This window comes from Lissotriton helveticus, chromosome 2_1, assembly GCF_964261635.1.
Source record: "Lissotriton helveticus chromosome 2_1, aLisHel1.1, whole genome shotgun sequence".
Taxonomy (NCBI): domain Eukaryota; kingdom Metazoa; phylum Chordata; class Amphibia; order Caudata; family Salamandridae; genus Lissotriton; species Lissotriton helveticus.
In genome coordinates, this window is record NC_136059.1 from 1110423675 (window position 1) to 1110444279 (window position 20605).

Sequence of the window (20605 nt, forward strand, 5' to 3'; positions counted from 1 at the left end):
AACATAAGAGATAAAGTTTTGAAGAAGAATATGTTAATACACAAGTGAACGTAAATGACCAGCATCACGGCTTGTTTCGTTAGGATGTAACTCTGTTCGCTGTGCCACTTTTTGCAGGTGTAGGAGTGAGCAGCACCTTTGTGAGGAGATAATGGGGCAGCACTTACAAAACATATCTTAAGCGTGAACAACATCGAGGCCACGGGTGGAAACACACTCACTCACTCTCACACACAAACTCTCACACACACTCACTTGTTTTTGCAGCGAGATTGCTGACGTTTCTTTTATTCGCAATGTCAAGACTAGGGAGAGCTCCCCCAGGGCCTGGGCGCATGACGACTTCTCCACGAATTGTTCTGTGGAAGAGACACAAGGGGGCGCTGTGCTTGCTTCCCTGCCCCATGGCTGTGCTTGCTTCCCTGCTCCCTGGCTGTGCTTGCTTCCCTGCCCCCTGGCTGTGCTTGATTCCCTGCCCCCTGGCTGCGCTTGCTTCCCTGCCTCCTGGCTGCGCTTGCTTCCCTGCCCCCTGGCTGCGCTTGCTTCCCTGCCCCCTGGCTGCGCTTGCTTCCCTGCCCCCTGGCTGCGCTTGCTTCCCTGCCCCCTGGCTGCGCTTGCTTCCCTGCCCCCTGGCTGCGCTTGCTTCCCTGCCCCCTGGCTGCGCTTGCTTCCCTGCCCCCTGGCTGCGCTTGCTTCCCTGCCCCCTGGCTGTGCTTGCTTCCCTGCCCCCTGGCTGCGCTTGCTTCCCTGCCCCCTGGCAGCGCTTGCTTCCCTGCCCCCTGGCTGTGCTTGCTTCCCTGCCCCCTGGCTGCGCTTGCTTCCCTGCCCCCTGGCTGCGCTTGCTTCCCTGCCCCCTGGCTGCGCTTGCTTCCCTGCCCCCTAGCTGCGCTTGCTTCCCTGCCCCCTGGCTGCGCTGTAGGAGCTCCTCCATTTCATCCCAGTGGGCCTGGTCATATCTGAAGAGTAGCCCAATGGAGTTAGCAATGCGCCAATGATTAGCTGATTGTGCTGCCACCCTCTTCCACCGCATCTATGCGCTTACTCTCCTTGTCTGGTCGAGGGGCATCGCCAGTAGCCTGAGAGTAGGCTCTCTTACAGGCTGTAATGACAATGTGAGGTGGGAGCTGCCCACAAAAAAAAAAAAGTTCAGTAGGGGAGGCCTTCTACTTTTTGTCCAACATTGGGAGTTATGACCCTAGTACAGATGGGGTCTTGAAATATCCGAGTCGTGTGGCAGGGCATGCCTTTGAGCATGGGAAAGTATTGGGTGGAGGGGGGGTTTCAAAGAGGAATTCCTCCTGAAAAGGCTCTGTATTAAGATCCACCTAATGGAAGGATAGGGCCTTACCAATAAGTTCTTGATAGGACATGGACCCGTCCGGAGAGGAAGGGTATAAGTTGGGTCCCTATTCCTGGGTGGGTCCGAGTTGCAGGAGTCCTATGGATCACCCTGCGGAGGAGTGTCAAATGTGCCCCACCCCCATGGCCACCTGTTTCAGAATTAGGTGACCCTTGAGGTGTAATGTCAAGTGAATCCCCTGGAGACGCACGTGGGGAAAATGAAGGTTGAAGAAGAGAGTGGGATGATGTATGTGTGAAGGGTAATGGGCTGGTAACCTTGTCTGCCTTCTCAGGCTGCTTCGGTGGGGTTTGAAAGTCTGAGGCTACCTTGAAGGACAGCTGATGTTTAGAGGGTTGAGCAGTTGCAGTCTCCGAAGGGAGGGCAAAGATCCAGCCCTTGTGGGATGAATGACCAAGTGCCTCTTCTTGTAGTTTGTGGAGAATCGGTTCCACAGTGCCAGAGTCAAGGTCGGATTTGCTGGTCGACACCAAGGATTTCGGCTCCGAAGGTGCCTTACGTTACAGCGCCAGGGTAGAAGTGGTCGGCCCGAGGATCGAACTGGCGTGGGTGTGGTTGGCGCTGAGCGAGCCGGTCTCACTGATTTCTTTTGTGCTGAGTCAGAGATGGGCAGTACATCCAAAGAGGACTGTCAATGCTAACCATGGTCCGAAGGCAGTATTGGCCCAGTGGCTTGTCTCTGGCATTCCAGAGAAACCGGATGCCCCTTGGCAGAGGGCTGCTCTGCTTGAAAGCGGCGATAAGGGGGTACTGTAATCTATCTCCAAATCAGAGCCGGAGCTCTCATCGGTGGGAAAGACTTCATCGTCCGTGGCAAAGAGCTGTTGATGGTGCTCCCTCTCTATGTTCTCTGGGCCGAACAGGTCCAGGATGTAGTCTCTGCCCCTACGCGACATCGACAAACGGCGAGCCGGACGGTCTCTAAGGGTCTTTTTGGAGCGAAAAGAGCAGCAAGCATTGCAACCAGCCTAGTTATGCTCAGGAGCAAGTACAAATTGCATACCTGAAGGAGATCGGTGTGAGGATACTTTGCATGGCAGCGAGGAAAATAGCAGAATAGGGTCCGTTCCGTTACCGCCAAGGCAAGGTGGAGAGACACGACCATGACAGGAGTAAGCCTCGAAGGGCAAGGTCCCGGACGGGCAACGGTCAACCTGAACCCCGCTCTTGCGAAGTCAGAAATGTCGACCTGAGATGGAGAAAGAAAAGGAGACACAAGCAAATAGAATAGCGGCATAGAGAAGGAACCCGTGTGTACCAAAAAGAGCAGGGCAACAGTGTCAAACCGGACCACCGGGAGCACAAGACTGAACCGGACAGCGGAAAGAAAACAATGTAACAATGGAGTCAATGACCATGTGCATTACTAGCACGCGGAGGAGTCATAATACCTCATGAATTAAAAGACTTCTTCGAAGAAAAACAATGCACACACATCCAGGCCCAACACTAGATGGCCTGAGTATGAACAGCATGTGAATCTAAAGCCTTACATGCCTCAAACATATATTTTAAGTGATCACAGTGTTGGCTATGGAAGCAATAATCTGTCCGAGACCACCTCCTCCCAAGTCACGGGGACAATGGGACAGTAGTCTTCTTCCCTGAAGTTTTGGGAGGCCAAGGGGGGGGGGGGGGGGGGGGGGGGGGAGAAAGAAAGAAATGCATTGTTGCTGGCTCCCAATAACATGTCAAATTCCAAAAATCAGAGGTGAGCTGCTCTTCAAGGCCATAGGCAAAGCAGGACATGAGGGGATATGCTCTATCCTTCCTGGCTCTTGAGCAAGGCCAGATTTTTTTTGTGCATCTTCATGGCCCATAGGTAAGGCTTGGGAGAAACTAGTCGCATGCTCCTCCTCGGTCCTTGTGGTTGGTTGATGGGAATGCTGTAAGTCAGGAGGAGTATGTGGTAATTACATGGAGCACTAACCCAGCAGTCTGATGGTACTGTTCATGTGACCTGTGCAATTGTTCGGCCTATTAAAATTCTGACAATCAATATCCATCTGATGACTAGCTTGAGGGGGCATTCCCCCTTTCCGGAGCAGCTGGGGGTGGAATTTTAACTTGCCATATTCTGCATTGTTAGGTAGAAAATTATCATATTGTGCCACAGTATTTTCTTTTAATAAGCCAAGGGGTGGCTTCCTGCACTCCCCCCAAAAAAAACATTTGACTATTTTTGAATGATGTGTCATGCTTTTTTGTGGGCAAGCATCTCACATCCCTGTACTTTGATAATTAACATTTTCATATTTGCGATCAAACGCAAGAAAAAGTCTACCTAAGGCCAAAAGTCTCTGTTTAAGACTTGTCAAAATTGCTGGGCTTTATAGTTCTTTGCAGACATTCCACATGTACAGTAAAATACTGCTTGTACTTTCACCATGTTTCTCATGATTGCAACATTTGAAAGATCTTTTCTAATAAAAACTCAAAAGTTGGGCTCAGTCACATTGGAATAAGGATACATTCTTCCTAAGCCCAAGCTTCACAGGAACAGGATAAGAGAGGGACTCTTCATCCTGCACCTTGAATTGTGAATATAGGAGAAACAGTCACTGAGAAAAGAAAGGTTTGTAAACAAACGTCATCTGAATTGTAGTCAGTTGAAGTTATCTGAATGGTAGTCAGTTGAAGTTATCTGAAGTAAGTAAATTAAATTTGAAGAATTTCTTCCCGAAAGAAAAGAGCTTTGGAGAATTGCCTTCACTTAACCCATAGAAGAAATCTGAGCTGGGACGGAGAGTGGAATACAAAGCCACTCTACTCAGGTCATATAATGAGGATATGATGCATGAGGTGTAATATTAATGGTTATTATGTGTTGTCCACACTTCTGTTTAGCATTTTTAGTAAGTGCTTTTAGTCTTACAATGGGGAATAATTCAAGCATGTGAACCTGTGATAGGTTCCATTACAGTTTTCCTCATTTTTTATCATTCTGTGTTGCAAGGAGAACCCCTTCCTGCTGCCTGTAGCAGTGTGGTCTAATACATTAACTAGAGTTTAATTGCATATAGCAGAGCTGAAAACTTCAGAAATACCCACCGAGAATACAGAAAGAGACATCACGATTATGACTCTGGTCTCAAGTCATAGTACAGGATACATATCTTTTTTAAAAATGATGGTGCAATTTAAGGAAATACTTTGGTCATATAATTCAGATCATGAATACGCATAGTGATATTTAGATTGTTTGCAAGCAGATACTTCAAACTACTACAGCCAGAAATACAAAAATTATGCAAGCTTTCATTCATGGCCATAGGTCTGTGGACTCACCTCCACAGTTCTACCATCCTCATGTTTGTCAATGATATCAGTTTACTCTTTTCACTTTTATCTTATCCTAGTACTTACTTGAGGAAGTAAATGCATTGCTTCTTTACTATGTTTAGCAAATGAATTGCTTTTTATGGGAGATGTGCCAGAAAGACTTGAAGAGGGCACCATTACACTTCTTTTGGTGAAACCTACAGCTGAACTGTGAGGATCCTTCCCACTAATGCCCAATCTCTTCCTGTCGCAGTTGCAGCACAAACTTGACATCAATGATGGTATTGTGAGGAAGTGAAGGATAACCAGGACGGACTTACCAGGGTGTCACCATGGGGAACTCCAACAACCATGCCCCTCTCATGTTTGTCCACAGCGAAACGCCAACAGTAAGCCGGAAGTAACAAAGAAGGACTCCGGAAACACTCCCGCTGGACCAATGAAAGGAGGCCGACAGCAAGGGGAGGGGTCAGAGACAGGTGGTGCGCTGGAGACAGGAAGCAAGTCGAGGAGTGAGGACGGACCCTGTGCGTGGACACCAGGAGACGGAGAGGAGACAGAAGACGCGGGACCCGAGACAGAAGACGCGGGACCTGAGATAGAAGACGCGGGACCCGAGACAGAAGACGCGGGACCAGAGACAGAAGACGCGGGACCCGAAGCAGAGGACGCGAGACCACCAGGCGAAACCGGGGAACCGGACAAGAGCTGGTGTGAAGACTGGTGGTGTCCGGAGGATGCTGGGGAGCGGCGGAGCCGGTGAGTGAGAGCGGCTCGAGGGAACCGGGAGTTGGGTTGTGGGAAGTGGGTGGTGGAATCGGGGCAGGTTACGGGTAAAGGGAGAGACTTCCACAGTTATTCAGGGGAGTGTCTGTAGGAAAATCTCAGCAGCATTTTAACGTTACCGCTAAATTTGGGGCATGTGCATATGTGGTTCTTTGGTTCTTTGCCATCCAACCCTAAGTTTAAGACTAGTACTTTTTGCAATAAGCACTGTCCCAGAATTCCCTAAGCACTGAATAGTTCCCTTCCCTTACTATCCCACCATCAGCATAAAAAGAAGTTCTATCAACACAAAAGGTGTGGCGACGGTCTAAATCCTGCATATTTAAATCAACCCCTTATCTCACGGCTTCCTCCTCTTTTTCACCTCCTATGAGCCTCCGGAGAGACCACCTTGCACAAAGAAAGATGAGCAGAAACAATCATCCTTGGGATCACCGTCAAGCTCAGGTTCTTCCCACAACACTTCGGACGAAGAACAGGAAGAAAAGCCACATAAAACCCCCATCACTTCTACTGTTGAAAATAAAAATCTTCCTTTGCGAAAATTCATACAGCCTCCTCGCCTGTTTATCAAACCCGCCCTCACACAAGTGGTGTCAGAAGTGGGATTGAGAGGCAAAATGGAGGCTGCCTTGGCAAAAATGGCCGAAAACCAGGAGCATCTGGGAAAGGTAATGGAGCGCTTCCTAACAGTCGTTGAAGAAGACCGTGGCAAGTTACAACAAGTACTCACGGGACAAGGTCAAACACATGGAGCCGCAATGGATAAAATTACCGAAGCTCTTGGACATCAAAGAGGTCCCACTACCCTACCTTCTGTAGTATTACAGCGATGTGTGAGCGGGGAGGACCCAGACTACTTTTTCAATAACTTTGAAAGAATGGCAACCGCAGCATCCTGGCCCGCAGGTAAATGGGGCCAATACTTAGGCCCTCTCCTATCGGGAGACCTACAGGCAGCATATCAAGCTGCTACCCTTCAAGGTGTAGTACCCTATACAGATATAAAAAGATGTATCATGGAAAGGTCAGGGATGGACGATGAAACATATAGGCTAAAATTGAGACAAATGAAGGAAGGCTCCCAAGAAACCCCTTGGGCACTGTACTTTAGGGTGAAAGACATGGCGGATAGGTGGTTAAAGCCCGCTACTACTGACAAAGAAGGGATTATGGCCAAGATCTATCTAGAACAGTATTTAACTTCTCTACACCCTCCCATACAACGCTGGGTCAGACAACAGGCTAATCTAACTTTGGAAACTGCCGTCAAGATAGCTAGTGCCTACAATAGAGCACAGGAAATACAAAAAGGAAGAGAGGAACCCACTGGAAAATCTGGGGGACATGTAACCCATCGTCCTCCCCGAACCCCGATAGTGAAGAAACCCGAACCCTTGGCTATTGTACCCAGTACCCCTCTCATTTGACCACCCCCTTCTATGGGTCCTCAGTGTTTCCAATGTGGAGGGATAGGACACATCGCCAGGTTCTGCCCCCAAAAGGAAGAATCGATGGAAATAGAGATGGCCCGAAACTATTATTGCTTGCCTACAGAAAGGAAAACACCACCATATATAAGTGCACGGTATCAGTAAACAGACATCCAGTAACTGCCCTAGCAGACACAGGGTGTTTGCATAATGTGGTAAGACCCCAAGACCTGAGTAATAAGGTGGGACCAATAGATGGGGTTGTTGCGATTGGGTGTGTTCATGGAGACACAAAACCCTACCCTACTGCTCAAGTTCATATACAACATACCCAAGTTCCAGGAACCACCTTCACAGTAGGGCTAATACCACGTCTACCTGAACAAGCCATACTAGGGAACGATCATCCTAAATTGTCGCAGCTGTTACATGGTACATGTCCCTCAGAAGATGAAGAATGGTTATCATCAGCCCCATTACCCAAGATGTGGCTAAAGAGTGGCCCCTACAAAAACTAGAAAGAGCCGGAGACAAAGGAGAGCCGAAAAGGGAAAAGAACCGTTGGTGTTGCCTATCATACCAGATGAAAACCCAAGGGAAACAGACAGAAGTTTCCACGCTGCTCAGCGAGAAGATCCAGTATTACAAGAAGCTTGGAATAAGGCCCTTGAGGGTGAAGATCCCCAACACGTAGGTCCTTACTTCTTTAAGAACAATGGGATATTGTATAGAAAGGGAATCCTACACAGAAAGCCCAGTTGCTGGTACCAGGTCCATTCAGGAAAAATGTATTATATCTAGCCCATAGCCACCTATTAGGGGGTCATTTTGGAAAAGACAAGACAGAAAAACTGATTTTAGAAAAATTCTATTGGCCAGGTGTTAGACCTGTCAGCCCTAGGGTGGTCTTTCCCTATTTTTTCGCCCTTGCCTCATTTTTTCCACCTACTTTTTGTTGGCCTTAGGTCTCTGGGCACCTTCCCATTGTTTCCCAATGTTAAGGTGCAGGTGCTCTCTTCCCCTAACATGGCTGCCACTGACACAGTGGTACAGCTTAGGGAATTTTGTCAGGGGATGGGGGTGCCGGTTGGGCGGAGGGCTGCAAAGGAAGAACTCCGTACCGCCTTGAGGGCATGGGTAAGGGACCACCCAGAGGAGGAAGGGGATGGGGGAACAGGAGGGACAGGTCACACAAGGGGAGGCGGGCACTCCAGAGGACCCAGGCCTGCTCAACATTGATATGTCTGACAATGTGTTGCCAGGAAGACGTTCCGGGGCAGGGAGTAGTGTATCCAGGGGGAGTGCGTCGTTGCAGGAGTATGAGGACAGGAGGGAGGAGAGGCGATTGAAGTGGGAGCTTGATAAGAAGTTAGCTATGGAGGAAAGGAAGATGGCGCACGAGCTTCAGCTTAAGGAAATGGAGCTGCGAGCATTGCAATTGGGTGCGCCAGGAAGTCCCAATGGTGGCAGCGTACCAGGAGCTCAGCAGGAGCCCAGATTCTGGTTACCCAAGGAGGTGATAGCGAGCTTCACCCAGGGGGATGACATTGCTAGGTGGTTGGAGGCGTGTGAAGTGGCCTTGACCGCCCATGGGGTGCCCGAGAAACATTGGGGAGGTGGCCTGTACCGTTATATACCTCCCAACGTCAGGGACACCCTCCTGTACTTGGATAAGGCAGACCAGTTCAGGTATTCCCCCATGAAGGAGGCGCTCATTAAAAAGTTCGGTGTCAACCCTGAAAGGTACCGCCAGAAGTTCCGTGGCAGCCATAAGCTGTCTACGCAGAATTGGGTGGATTTCTTTGACTATGCCCGTAAGGCTCTGGATGGTTGGGTGCGTGGCAGCGAGGTGCATGATTACGAGGGCCTGTACAATCTTTTTTTGAGAGAGCACCTCTTGGATAAGTGTTTTCCGGAGCTGCGCCAACATCTGGTGGACCGCAAGCGTACTGATCCCCGTGAGCTTGCGGAGGAGGCGGATACTTGGGTTAGCATCCGGGTGTCACACAAGGGCCCCGGGGGAGATGGCCCGAAAGGCGGACAGGGCGTCCCCCAGAAGAAAGAGGGGGGGAGATAAAAAGAAGGAGTTCTCACGAGGCCAACAAACTAGACAGCTTGGGAGAGGAGTAGGTACCCCATCTCAGTCCAGTTCCCCAAAACCCACTTACCCTGACAAGAGTCAGCAGCCAAAAGTGGTCCGGTGCTATGAATGCCGGGAGGTTGGGCACTACAAGGGAGATGCCCAGTGTCGCAAACGACCCCCAGCCCCCACAGGTGGCAAGAGTGCCGGGGTGGCTAGTGTAGCGCTTGGGATGGAGCTGCCGCTAGATAGGGAAGGGGAGTGGACAGGCCTGACATTGGTTTCACTTGGGGATAGAGAGATGGTCCCAGTGACGCCCTTACCATCGAATACTGCTAAGTACCAGCAGAGGGTGAAGGTCAATGGGGAGGAGGTGGATGCTCTGAGGGACACAGGTGCCAGCATGACCACCGTAGTGAGGCGGCTGGTGTCCCCTGAGCAGGTAGTACCTAATGTGTTCCATCCGGCCGTGTTGGCTGACGGCAGTATGAGCTACTATCCCGTGGCTCAGGTTCCCTTTGAGTGGGGTGGAGTTCGAGGCCCGTTGAGAGTTGCGATAAGCCCTGCCTTGCCTGTGGACTGTCTGCTGGGTCACGACCTAGAACATACCGCCTGGAAGGAAGAGGAGTTTAAGGCCCACACTGAGATGCTGGGGTTACCAGGGTGGACTTGCATGGTCACGCGGTCCATGGCAGCCCGGCAAGAAGCTCAACCCGGGTTGGAGCCTGAGACAACGGCCCAACCCAATGCTGGTCCTGAAAAGGAGAATGGAGTGGAGGACACACCCCGTGTGATGGATGGGGAGCCCGCGGATGTACCCTCGGAGTCCGTGGAGGTGGATGTTGTTCCCGTGGGAGACTTGCCGACCCTTGCTGAGTGGCATGTGGAAGGAGGGCCTACCCGGGAGGAATTCTGTCGGGCGCAGAAGGAGTGCCCCACGCTTGAAGGCATGCGGCGACAGGCCGAAGCCCAAGCGACCGATCAGGAGACCGGCAGTTTTCATGTGTACTGGGAGGATGGCCTCCTTTACAGTGAGCCTAAGGTTCCGGTGCATGGATCCTCGAGGGCCTTAGTGGTCCCCCAATGCTACCAGGCCTTCTTATTGGAACTGGCGCATGAAATACCCTTGGCTGGACACCTGGGCCAGGACAAGACCTTTGCGAGGCTAGTCCCACATTTTTATTGGCCCAGGATGAGAGTTGCGTCTGACACCTACTGCAAAAAGTGAAGGCCCCTTTGGAACTGCTCCCGGTGGTCGGGACCCCTTTTGAGCGGGTCGGAATCGACATTGTTGGGCCGTTGGACCCTCCGACCTCTGCGGAACACCGGTTCATCCTGGTGTTAGTGGACCACGCCACTCGGTACCCGGAGGCTATTCCTCGGAGGACCGTCACTGCACCTGTGGTGGGGCGGGCCCTAATGGGGATATTTACCAGAGTGGGATTCCCCAAGGTCGTGGTGTCGGACAGGGGTACAAACTTCATGTCGGCCTACATGCAGGCCATGTGGAAGGAGTGCGGAGTGACCTATCGGTTCTCCACTCCTTACCACCCCCAGACTAACGGGCTCGTAGAGCGCTTCAACAAGACCTTGAAGGGGATGATCCGGAGCTTTCCAGAGGACTTGAGGCGGAAATGGGACATCCTCCTCCCTTGCCTGCTGTTTTTGTACGGTGAGGTACCACGGAAGGGAGTCGGGTTCAGCCCCTTCGAACTGCTCTATGGCCATCCCGTTAGGGGACCCCTCAGCCTTGTCACGGAGGGGTGGGAGAAGACTTCGAAGAATCTTCCCCGTGATGTTGTCAGCTACATGCTGGCATTCCGCAGCCAGATGGCCAAGCTGTGGAAGGAAGCCTCAGACAACTTGGAGGCTAGCCAAGCCGTCATGAAGGAGTGGTGTGACCGCAAAGCTCAGACGGTGGAGTTGGACGCTGGACAGAAGGTGTGGGTCATGGAGACTGGGGAGCTTAGTGCCCTCCAGGACCGGTGGACTGGTCCATACGAGATTGTGGAGCGTCGAGGCCAGACCACCTACGTCGTGGATTTGAAGACCCCCCGTCAGCCCCATCGGGTGCTCCAAGTCAACCGCCAGAAGCCTCACCATGAGCGATCGGCGCTTGCTCTCCTCATGGTGACGGATGGAAGCGAGGAGGAGGAGAGTGAGCCTCTTCCTGACCTTCTGGCAGCCCAGGAGAAGGATGGTTCAGTGGAGGGAGTTGTCCTCTCCCCATCCTTGACCCCAGAGCAACAGAGGGACTGCCGCCAGGTATTGGTGCAGTATGCCTCGTTCTCCCTCACGCCTGGAATTACACATCTGTGTACCCATGATGTGGACACAGGGGACAGTCCGCCAGTAAAAACCAAGTTTTACCGGCTGTCCGATAAAGTGAAGAACAGCATCCAGGGTGAGGTGGCCAAAATGCTGGGGGTGATCGAACCCTCCAGCAGCCCGTGGGCTAGTTCGGTCGTGCTGGTGCCACTGGGCACCACACCAGAACTTCGGTTTCTGTGTGGACTATCGGGAATTGAACTCTGTCACCAAGACAGATGCCCACCCGATCCCACGGGCAGATGAGCTGATTGACCGGCTGGGAGCAGCCAAGTACCTCAGCACCATCGACTTGACATCAGGGTACTGGCAGATTGCCATGGCTGATGGAGCAAAGGAGAAGACAGTGTTCTCCACCCCCGAGGGCCACTTCCAATTCCGAGTGATACCCTTCGGGCTCAAGAATGCTCCGGCCACCTTCCAGTGGTTGGTGAACCAGGTGCTGTCTGGCCTGGAGTCCTTCTCAGCGGCGTACCTGGATGACATAGCTGTCTTCAGTAGCACCTGGGAGGACCATCTGCAGCATCTCCAGGAGGTGCTGCAGGATCTGCAACACGCTGGTCTCACCATCAAGGCTAGCAAGTGCTAGATTGGACAGGGATCTGTCGTGTACCTGGGACACCTGGTGGGCGGGGGTAAGGTGCAACTCCTCCGGGCCAAGAACGAGACCATCATGGCCTGGGAGGCCCCCCAAGAACCAAACGGAGGTCCGAGCCTTCCTTGGCCTCACTGGATACTACCGCAGGTTCGTCAAGGGATATGGTACCATCGTAGCCCCCTTGACCGAGTTGACGTCCAAAAAGCAGCCGCGCAAGGTGATCTGGACGGCTGCTTGTCAAGAGGCATTTGAAACACTGAAGCGCACGATGTGCACCGCTCCGGTGCTGGCCACTCCTGACTTCCAGAAAGAATTCATCGTGCAGACTGATGCCTCCGAGCACGGCGTAGGCGCTGTGCTTTCGCAACTCAACGACGACGGCCAAGACCAACCTGTGGCCTTTATCTCCCGAAGACTCCTCCCTCGGGAATGGCGATGGAGTACCATCGAGCGAGAAGCCTTCGCTGTGGTCTGGGCTTTGAAGAAGTTGAGGCCATACCTCTTTGGCTCTCACTTCCTGATTCAAACCGACCACCGACCCCTTCGCTGGCTCATGCAAATGAGAGGCGAAAACCCCAAGTTGCTAAAGTGGTTCATTTCCCTACAGGGGATGGACTTCCGGGTGGAACATCGGCCCGGAGTTGACCACGCCAATGCTGACGGTCTCTACCGGTTTTTCCGCCTTAGCGGCGAAAACTCCCTAGAGGTTGGGTAGCTCTCCCCACTTTCAGCTGGGGGGGGGGGGGGCTTCGCATGTTAGACCTGTCAGCCCTAGGGTGGTCTTTCCCTATTTTTTTCGCCCTTGCCTCATTTTTTCCACCTACTTTTTGTTGGCCTTAGGTCTCTGGGCACCTTCCCATTGTTTCCCAATGTTAAGGTGCAGGTGCTGTCTTCCCCTAACATGGCTGCCACTGACCCCTGCTACTGCAACGTGGTCTTTGTAAACGCACTCTAGTAGCCAGGAGCTGGCTGGAACCCTTAAACAATTTTGCGATACCAGCCTGCCCATAGCTAGAATGAGGGAAGCTCCTGGAACCTTCTAGAACAGGGGAGGTGACACCAACTGCCATTGCAACTGCCAACTGTCGCTATATAAGGAAAGGGAGGGAAACTTTCCAGTCAGTTGGGGCATCACTGACCTGGGGGACCCACGCAGGAGATTTAGGCGGTAGGGCCTAGTCAGGGACTTATGCCACTGGGAGTGACAGGGCTTAGGTGCTGCTTTCCAAGTAGGGTGAGGTACCCTGATCTAGCCCTCTGATCTGGCCCGGCGGGAGGGGAACCCAGGGACCATCTTCAGTGACCATTTGAGGAAACTTGGCATGCCTTCAACTCAAACCCCCCCCCTCCTTAAGAAACAACCCATCAAGGGCGCAGGACCATCTAGCGCCAAGAAGACTCCTTGTCTGTACTACAAAGAACTGCTGAAGGACCCCCCAGGTACAGACCTGTGTTCACTTTCCCCCCACACCTGGGCTCCTGCGCAGTCCTCCCTGTCCTGTGTGAACTGCCGAATAGACTGTGCTGCCTATCCAGCGCTCCCCTGCTGTGGACCCTGTAGAGCGCTGCACTGCCTAGACCGGCTGTGGTCCCGAGAACTGCTGGGTGCAAGCTAGCGCTGTAATTGTGGCCCGGAGCATGGCCTCCACGAGGTGTCTACTTTTCCCCTCACTGTGCCTGTGAGAAGTACTGAAGTGCTAGAGACCTTCCTGCCCTGAAGCGCTAGATCTACAAAGCGCTTTATCTGCCCAGCGCTGCTCAGCTCCACGCCCCGGTGCCGAGGCTTCCTAGCGCCGTGTGTGAACTCACTGTGGGGCCCGGCGCCACGTCAACGAAGGGCCGCTGACATCCCCGGGGCCTCTGCGCCCCCCCACGAGTGTCTTGCTGCTGGTTGTTCCCCCCCGGCGACCCCCGGAATCGCGAAAGGGCCGCCGCTTCAGGAATTCCTGTCCGGCCACGAGCACCCCGTAGGCCGCGCTAGGCCCTGAAGGCATTTCCCCCGCTCACGTGACGGGGGAGTCGTCAACAATCCCGCCCCCGCCGCGCTCCCATTGGGCCCGGTCATCGCGCCCCGCAGGCACGCTGCCATTGGCAGCTGCAGGCGCGCCTCCGTTGAGCCTCGCCCCCGATTGGTCCCTGGGCCGGGAAGCCACGAGAGGCCCGGGAACAGCCTGTTGGGACCCCGGAAGGCTCGGAGAAAGAGCCAGGGCCCGTACCTGTCAGCACCGGCCCCCCGAAGGGCCCGGAATCGTTCGAGAGGCCGCAGGAGGCCTCTTCACCATCTGCAGCTGCTCCGCAAGGGGCCGTGGGCCCGAAGAGTAAAGGTAAAACCCTGGGGGAGGGCGGAGGACCAGAGTAGATGCGGGGTCTCCCAGGAGGGAACAGGAGGCCCCCGGAACCGCCCCTCCCCTCGGGGAAACTGTTGTTGGACCCCGTTGGCCCCTAAAAGGCCCATACGAATACTGTAGACTGGGCAAGAGCCTCATGAAGCATTGAGTAACTTTGAGACAGAGGGGGCTACAGCCGGCCAAAGAAATGGTTTACATTTAAAGAAGATGTTTGACCTCTAATGAAATGTTTTACATTGTGAGAAGTGTTATAATCTCATTTAGTGCACCGTTTATTCCTGCAGCTAGGAAAGTTTCGGCTGAGTAAGACAGCGTTTCTCCTTCTAATGAAATGTACAAGAAGTTAATGCTGTAGTGAATCTGTAATTGCCCTAATGATTTGGCAGCCGTGGTTTCAGCTCTAGGTGTGTGGCATTGATGATGAAATGTCCTTTGCTCCCCTCATGAAATGTACTGTTGAAATGGTTATTTACCTGTAGAGATGGTTATTGGTGCTTGCTGAAATGATATCTGAATGACTTTATAAAGAATTTCTAGCAGGTGCTGAGTAAGAACAGGACTATTGCAACGCTTATGGTTATCTAATATTTAATATTTATTCAGTACAGTATTTATTGCCGAGTGATGAAACACATGTATTTTTAAAGGGAGCTAATAAGTTCTTGATACTGTGAATTTTTGATTACCTTGATTCTAATCTTATATAAAAGCTTATTAATTTGAATCAAACGTAACTGGTGCGGTCTAAGTTCTTGCGTGCACTTATTGTCTCAGTGGATGCGTGTGTTGTATAGTCACTTAACACCTGAGCTTTCGGGTGCCTACCTGCTCGTGCCAGGCTACCCCCGGGGAACTGGTGACCCCGGTTCCTACACCAGGAATATACCAACAAGTTAAGCGATATTGTAGGGAATGTCCAGTATGTCAAAGACAGAGCAGATATCAACATCCCCGGGTTCCATTACAGCCACTTCCTATTATTGACGACCCATTCCGCCGCATAGGTATGGATATAATGGAGCCTTTATTGCCATCCCGAAGCGGGTGTAGATACGTACTTGTCATAGTAGATTATGCTACTCGCTTTCCTAAGGCCAGACCCCTACGTCGTCCAGATACTGCTAATATATCCAAAGCTATGACTGTTTTTTTTTCCAAGGGTGGAATTCCCAAAAGAGATCCTAATCGATCAAGGAACACCCTTTGTGTCCAGGATAATGAAGCAGGTCTGTACTCAACTAGGAATCAAACACATCAGAACAGCTGCCTACCACCCACAAACAGATGGGTTGGTTGAAAGGTATAACGCCACCTTTAAAACTACGCTAAAAAAGTTGTTGGCTTTAGAATCAAGGAAATGGGAAGATATGTTGCCTTGAGCATTGTTCGCTATTCAATGTAAGGAACAGAAAAGCACTGGGTATTCCCCTTTCGAATTATTATATGGTCATAAACCCCGCACATTGGTAGACATGGCCCAAGAAAGATGGGAAGCAGAACCAAACAATATCAAACCTTTAACCGAATATGTAGCCAATTTACGGACACACTTGAGTCAGATCAGGACCATTGTCCGGACCAACCTGGAAGATGCCCAGAATGCACAAAAAGGACAGTATGACAAAGGGACAAAATAAAGATCTTTCCAAGTGGGGGATCTTGTATTGCTGATGATGGAGTCCTCAGAACAGAAGCTATTAGGACAGTGGCAGGGTCCCTACAGCATTGACTCCTGTGACCTACCGCATCGAAAAAGATCCAGCCAAGCACCTCTCCCAAATATACCATGTCAATTTGTTTAAAAAATGGGAGGGACCCTTGCCGGTGTCGGTAAACATTGTGGAAGCACAGACACCCCTGTTCCACCAATGCATCGATTCTGAACTGCCGCCAATGCTAAAAGAGAACCTATCCCATGTATTACAACCCCTTGCCAATACCTTTTCAACCTCTCCAGGTGAAATCACCCATATTGAACATGCTACAAAAAACCCTCAGGGAAAACGGGTTCGGTTAAAACCATATCGTATACCTGAGGCCCGTTGTCAAACCATAAGGGAAGAAATACAAAAGATGTTACTGTTACAGATGGATATCATTGAACCATCTGTGAGTGACTGGAACTGATCCATTGTTCTCGTGCCAAAACCAGATGGGTCGGTGTGTTTTTGTATTGACTTTCGCGAAGTCAATAAAATCTCAGAATTCGACACATACCCCCTTCCTAGGATAGATGAAATGGTAGAGAGAATAGGCAGAGCAAAGTATATCAGCACTTTGGATTTATGCAAGGGATATTGGCAGGTACCCCTCCGGAAACAAGATAGAGAGAAAACGGCTTTCTCGACTCCGGATGGTTTATATCAATTCAAAATGTTACCTTTTGGCTTACACGGGGCACCCGCAACATTTCAAAGGGCCATGAATGTGGTGCAATCCCATAAGAGTTATGCAGGCGCCTACATTGACGACATAATCATTTATAGTGATAACTGGGAGCAGCATTTGTTACACCTATCACAAGTTATACAGACATTAAGGTTACACGGTCTGAAGATAAATCCGGCCAAAAGCCACTTGGCTCCCCAGACCGGTCGATACCTAGGATGCTTATTGGGGGAAGGAGTTATAAGACCTCAGGCTTCAAAGCTAACGGCCATCTCACAAATACGATTGCCTAGAACTAAAAAGGATCTACGGGCATTCCTTGGGTTACTTGGTTATTATCGGCGATTTATCCCAGGGTTCACCCAAATGGCGGCCCCTTTGACTGATCTGCTTCAGAAAAATGTCAGAACCGAAGAAATATTGGGATCCCCTCCCTCAGGTGTTACACTCCTTTGAATCCTTGAAGAGTTCGTTATCTTCAGATACTGTCCTGACTAGTCCAGATTATTCCCGTCCCTTTATACTCCAAACAGATGTCTCGGATCAGGGCATAGGGGCTGTATTATCTCAGGAGACGACCCAAGGGGAAAAGCCGATACTATACATCAGTCGCAACACTGGTATGGATCAGTTTTAAACTGTATGACACTTTACAGATAATCTATTACTGGTGACCGATGTCAATGTTGCCACTGCCCTGAATTTATTAGACAAATATTACCTTTGACACCACAAACTACTCCACTGAGTTGCCAAAAGAAGGCTGATCGCGTAAGTGCTGTCCTTTATTGGATATGACCCTATCACAAGGTTAGGTCACAGGCAGTTGAACTGTTATCTTTTATTGCTTGGATGCAACCAAGCATTGCCGGCACACTTCTCTCCATTCTTCCAATGGATTATTTTTCAACCTGCAAAGTGCCAAAGCAAAAATCATGCCCAAATTGGGTGGTGTACTGAGAGTTGCATCCTTGAAGTTTAGTCAGATAGGCAACTACTGGCTAAAACCAAATTTTGACTGCATATAATGGTAGTTGGTAGCAAAAGTGACCTCCATATTTCATCCTTCTGCCTCCTGATATGACTAATCTATCCTACTATAATTATATTGGTTAAGGTGTTTTTTATCATCTGTCTAGGCCCTAAATTATACTGAAATTCAACTACTCCCAGACCTCTTAGAGCCCTTTAACTTGAGACCCGAAAGATGTGTGCACCTAGCTTGCTTTGCTACATTTATCGACCACTCATTTCCAAATATTTAACGGAATTAAGATCCATTTGTAATTTTCACAAAACCTGGGTAAAAGGAAAGCAATTGGATATTTTTATTAATTTCCACCAATGCTTTGGGAATGACAGACATGCTGAAACTTAAATAGTTAAAATATGTCAGGAAGTTTCTGTAAGACTTAGGACATCCTGAGTTCTACAAAGAACCACCTACCATAAGTATGTTGTCTAGAAAAGAATTGAAACAAAAATGCTTATCAATACTTGAATCCCGCCGTTTAACAGACGAAATAGTAAAGCCCACAGTAGTCCATTACCAGATGATAATAACAAACTTTAATATTCAACCCTATCTCATTTTAGTGCACGGTCAATACGACAGATTGCTGCTCACAAGATTCAGACTAGATACCTTTCATCGCATAACGAGTTTCCAAAATATGAATGACTGTGCAAGGGTGATGCAATTATGCCCGTGACAACATATCCGAGCAAATGACAATACATGTAGTTTTTTTCTGTAAATTGTATAGCCTACAGAGGAAAAAATGGCTGGTTCCACTTTTAAAGAAACTTGCTTTTAGAAGATGCCGACCAGCATTCTTAGCTTTACAATTTTCAGATAATGAACTTTCGATATGGATTTTAAAAAATTTCCTGAAAAGTGTGATAAATTGTAGAAAGCTAATAACTTTTGTAATGAATTAATGATCTGTATTACAACCTTGTCCCTACGGGAAATGTAATGAAGTTGTTATAATGTATTGTATGATGTGCTTTTATGATTTTTTAGCATCGAAATCGAATCAAGCTTGTTATCTATCTATCTATCAATTTCCACAGAGAATACACATTTACCTGAACAACATGCCAATGCCGGTGCCCAAGTAAAGTGCTTAAACCCTGAGAGTCGACGCTGCCATCCAAAAATGAGCCCCTTTCCCTGTTGTTCTTGTGTTCAGAGTGTGCCAGGGAGCACCTGGGATTCTGGGCTTGCGTTGCATCTCCACAATTCAAGTACAAGCGATCCTCTCCCTGGAGAAGCACCTGTTCCTGGTTGCTCTATGTACAAGAAACAAACAAAAATGTATGTCAATACATGAGAGAGAGATGTACAAATAAACCAACCAGATTCCACTTCCTAAGGGCAATATGCACAATAATTAATGTTCACCTCTCCCCCATTTTTGGATTTCAATATTTAAATGTAATTAGCATAGTCTGTAAATTTTATCACGGCGCCATAAACAAAGCATGTCTATGCACTCATGGAAAAACTTCATAGTGCTAGGACTATCTTGGCTATTTAAGTCAAGAGGAAAAAGCTAGTCTGAGAATAATTAGATCTACTTTCATAATTTATAACAAGGCTTTTCTAAAGTAAACTTTTGATGCATGACAGGTGTCCTCAATTTTGTTGACAATACAGAGGTAGGCCTTATTTCATAAACAGCAAGCAGTGGTAAGGCCTACAGGTCTCACTTTTCCACCATGTAATTGCAAAGCTAATAGGATCAGCTTTTTCTTAGGCGGAGTGTTTGGTAATAGTTGAACGTTTTGAGAATTTTTCTCATAGAAAGGAAATCCTATAAAGAAGCAAACACTTAGACAATAAGGAAGCTGAGAGTAGGACCCCTTAGCGGAACAGGCGGCATTAGCAGAGCTAAGCTGTACCCTCAAAGAAGAGTGTTATTAGCATAAACAGAACAAGCATTTACAATGCAATAGGTCTCGCAGCATTAAAGTTTGAGCTATTGGCATTGTATATTACAATGTGTTACATTAATTTGTTATCAAACTCTGAATTGTTGTATAAAGATGATTTGCAAACTGTCAAATGTTGCTGAATAGTAAGCAACGTTGTGAATAATATTGTTTGCTAGTCATCCTTGGGTACCAGAGTACTTCACTTGAGGCCACTCACTACTCTGCACTCACTACTCTGCACTCACTACTCTGCACTCACTACTCTGCACTCACTACTCTGCACTCACTACTCTGCACTCACTACTTTGCACCCACTACTTTGCACCCACTACTCTGCACTCACTACTCTGCACTCACTACTCTGCACTCACTACTCTGCACTCACTACTCACTACTCTGCACTCACTACTCACTACTCTGCACTCACTACTTTGCACCCACTACTCTGCACTCACTACTCTGCACTCACTACTCTGCACTCTCTACTCTGCACTCTCTACTCTGCACTCACTACTCTGCACTCACTACTCTGCACTCACTACTCACTACTTTGCACTCACTACTCACTACTTTGCACTCACTACTTTGCACTCACTACTCACTACTTTGCACTCACTACTCTGCACTCACTACTCACTACTCTGCACTCACTACTCACTACTTTGCACTCACTACTCACTACTTTGCACTCACTACTCTGCACTCACTACTCTGCACTCACTACTCTGCACTCACTACTCACTACTCTGCACTCACTACTCACTACTCTGCACTCACTACTCACTACTCTGCACTCACTCTGCACTCACTACTCACTACCCTGCACTCACTACTCACTACTCTGCACTCACTACTCACTACTCTGCACTCACTCTGCACTCACTACTCACTACTCTGCACTCACTACTCTGCACTCACTACTCTGCACTCACTACTCACTACTCTGCACGCACTACTCACTACTGTGCACGCACTACTCACTACTCTGCACTCACTACTCACTACTCTGCACTCACTACTCACTACTCTGCACTCACTACTCACTACTCTGCACTCACTACT

The 20605-nt window shown here is 49.5% G+C and overlaps 1 protein-coding gene across 2 annotated transcripts in view; it reads right to left on the bottom strand.

The window, feature by feature from the left end:
* Nucleotides 1-20605, bottom strand: part of RIC1 (RIC1 partner of RAB6A GEF complex) — an 882831-nt gene that overhangs the window by 214026 nt on the left and 648200 nt on the right. For both annotated transcript variants that reach the window (XM_078675923.1, XM_078675922.1), the window contains exon 12: nt 18695-18898. In XM_078675923.1, the coding sequence (XP_078532049.1) occupies nt 18695-18898 (204 nt within the window). The remainder of the gene's footprint in view (nt 1-18694; nt 18899-20605) is intronic.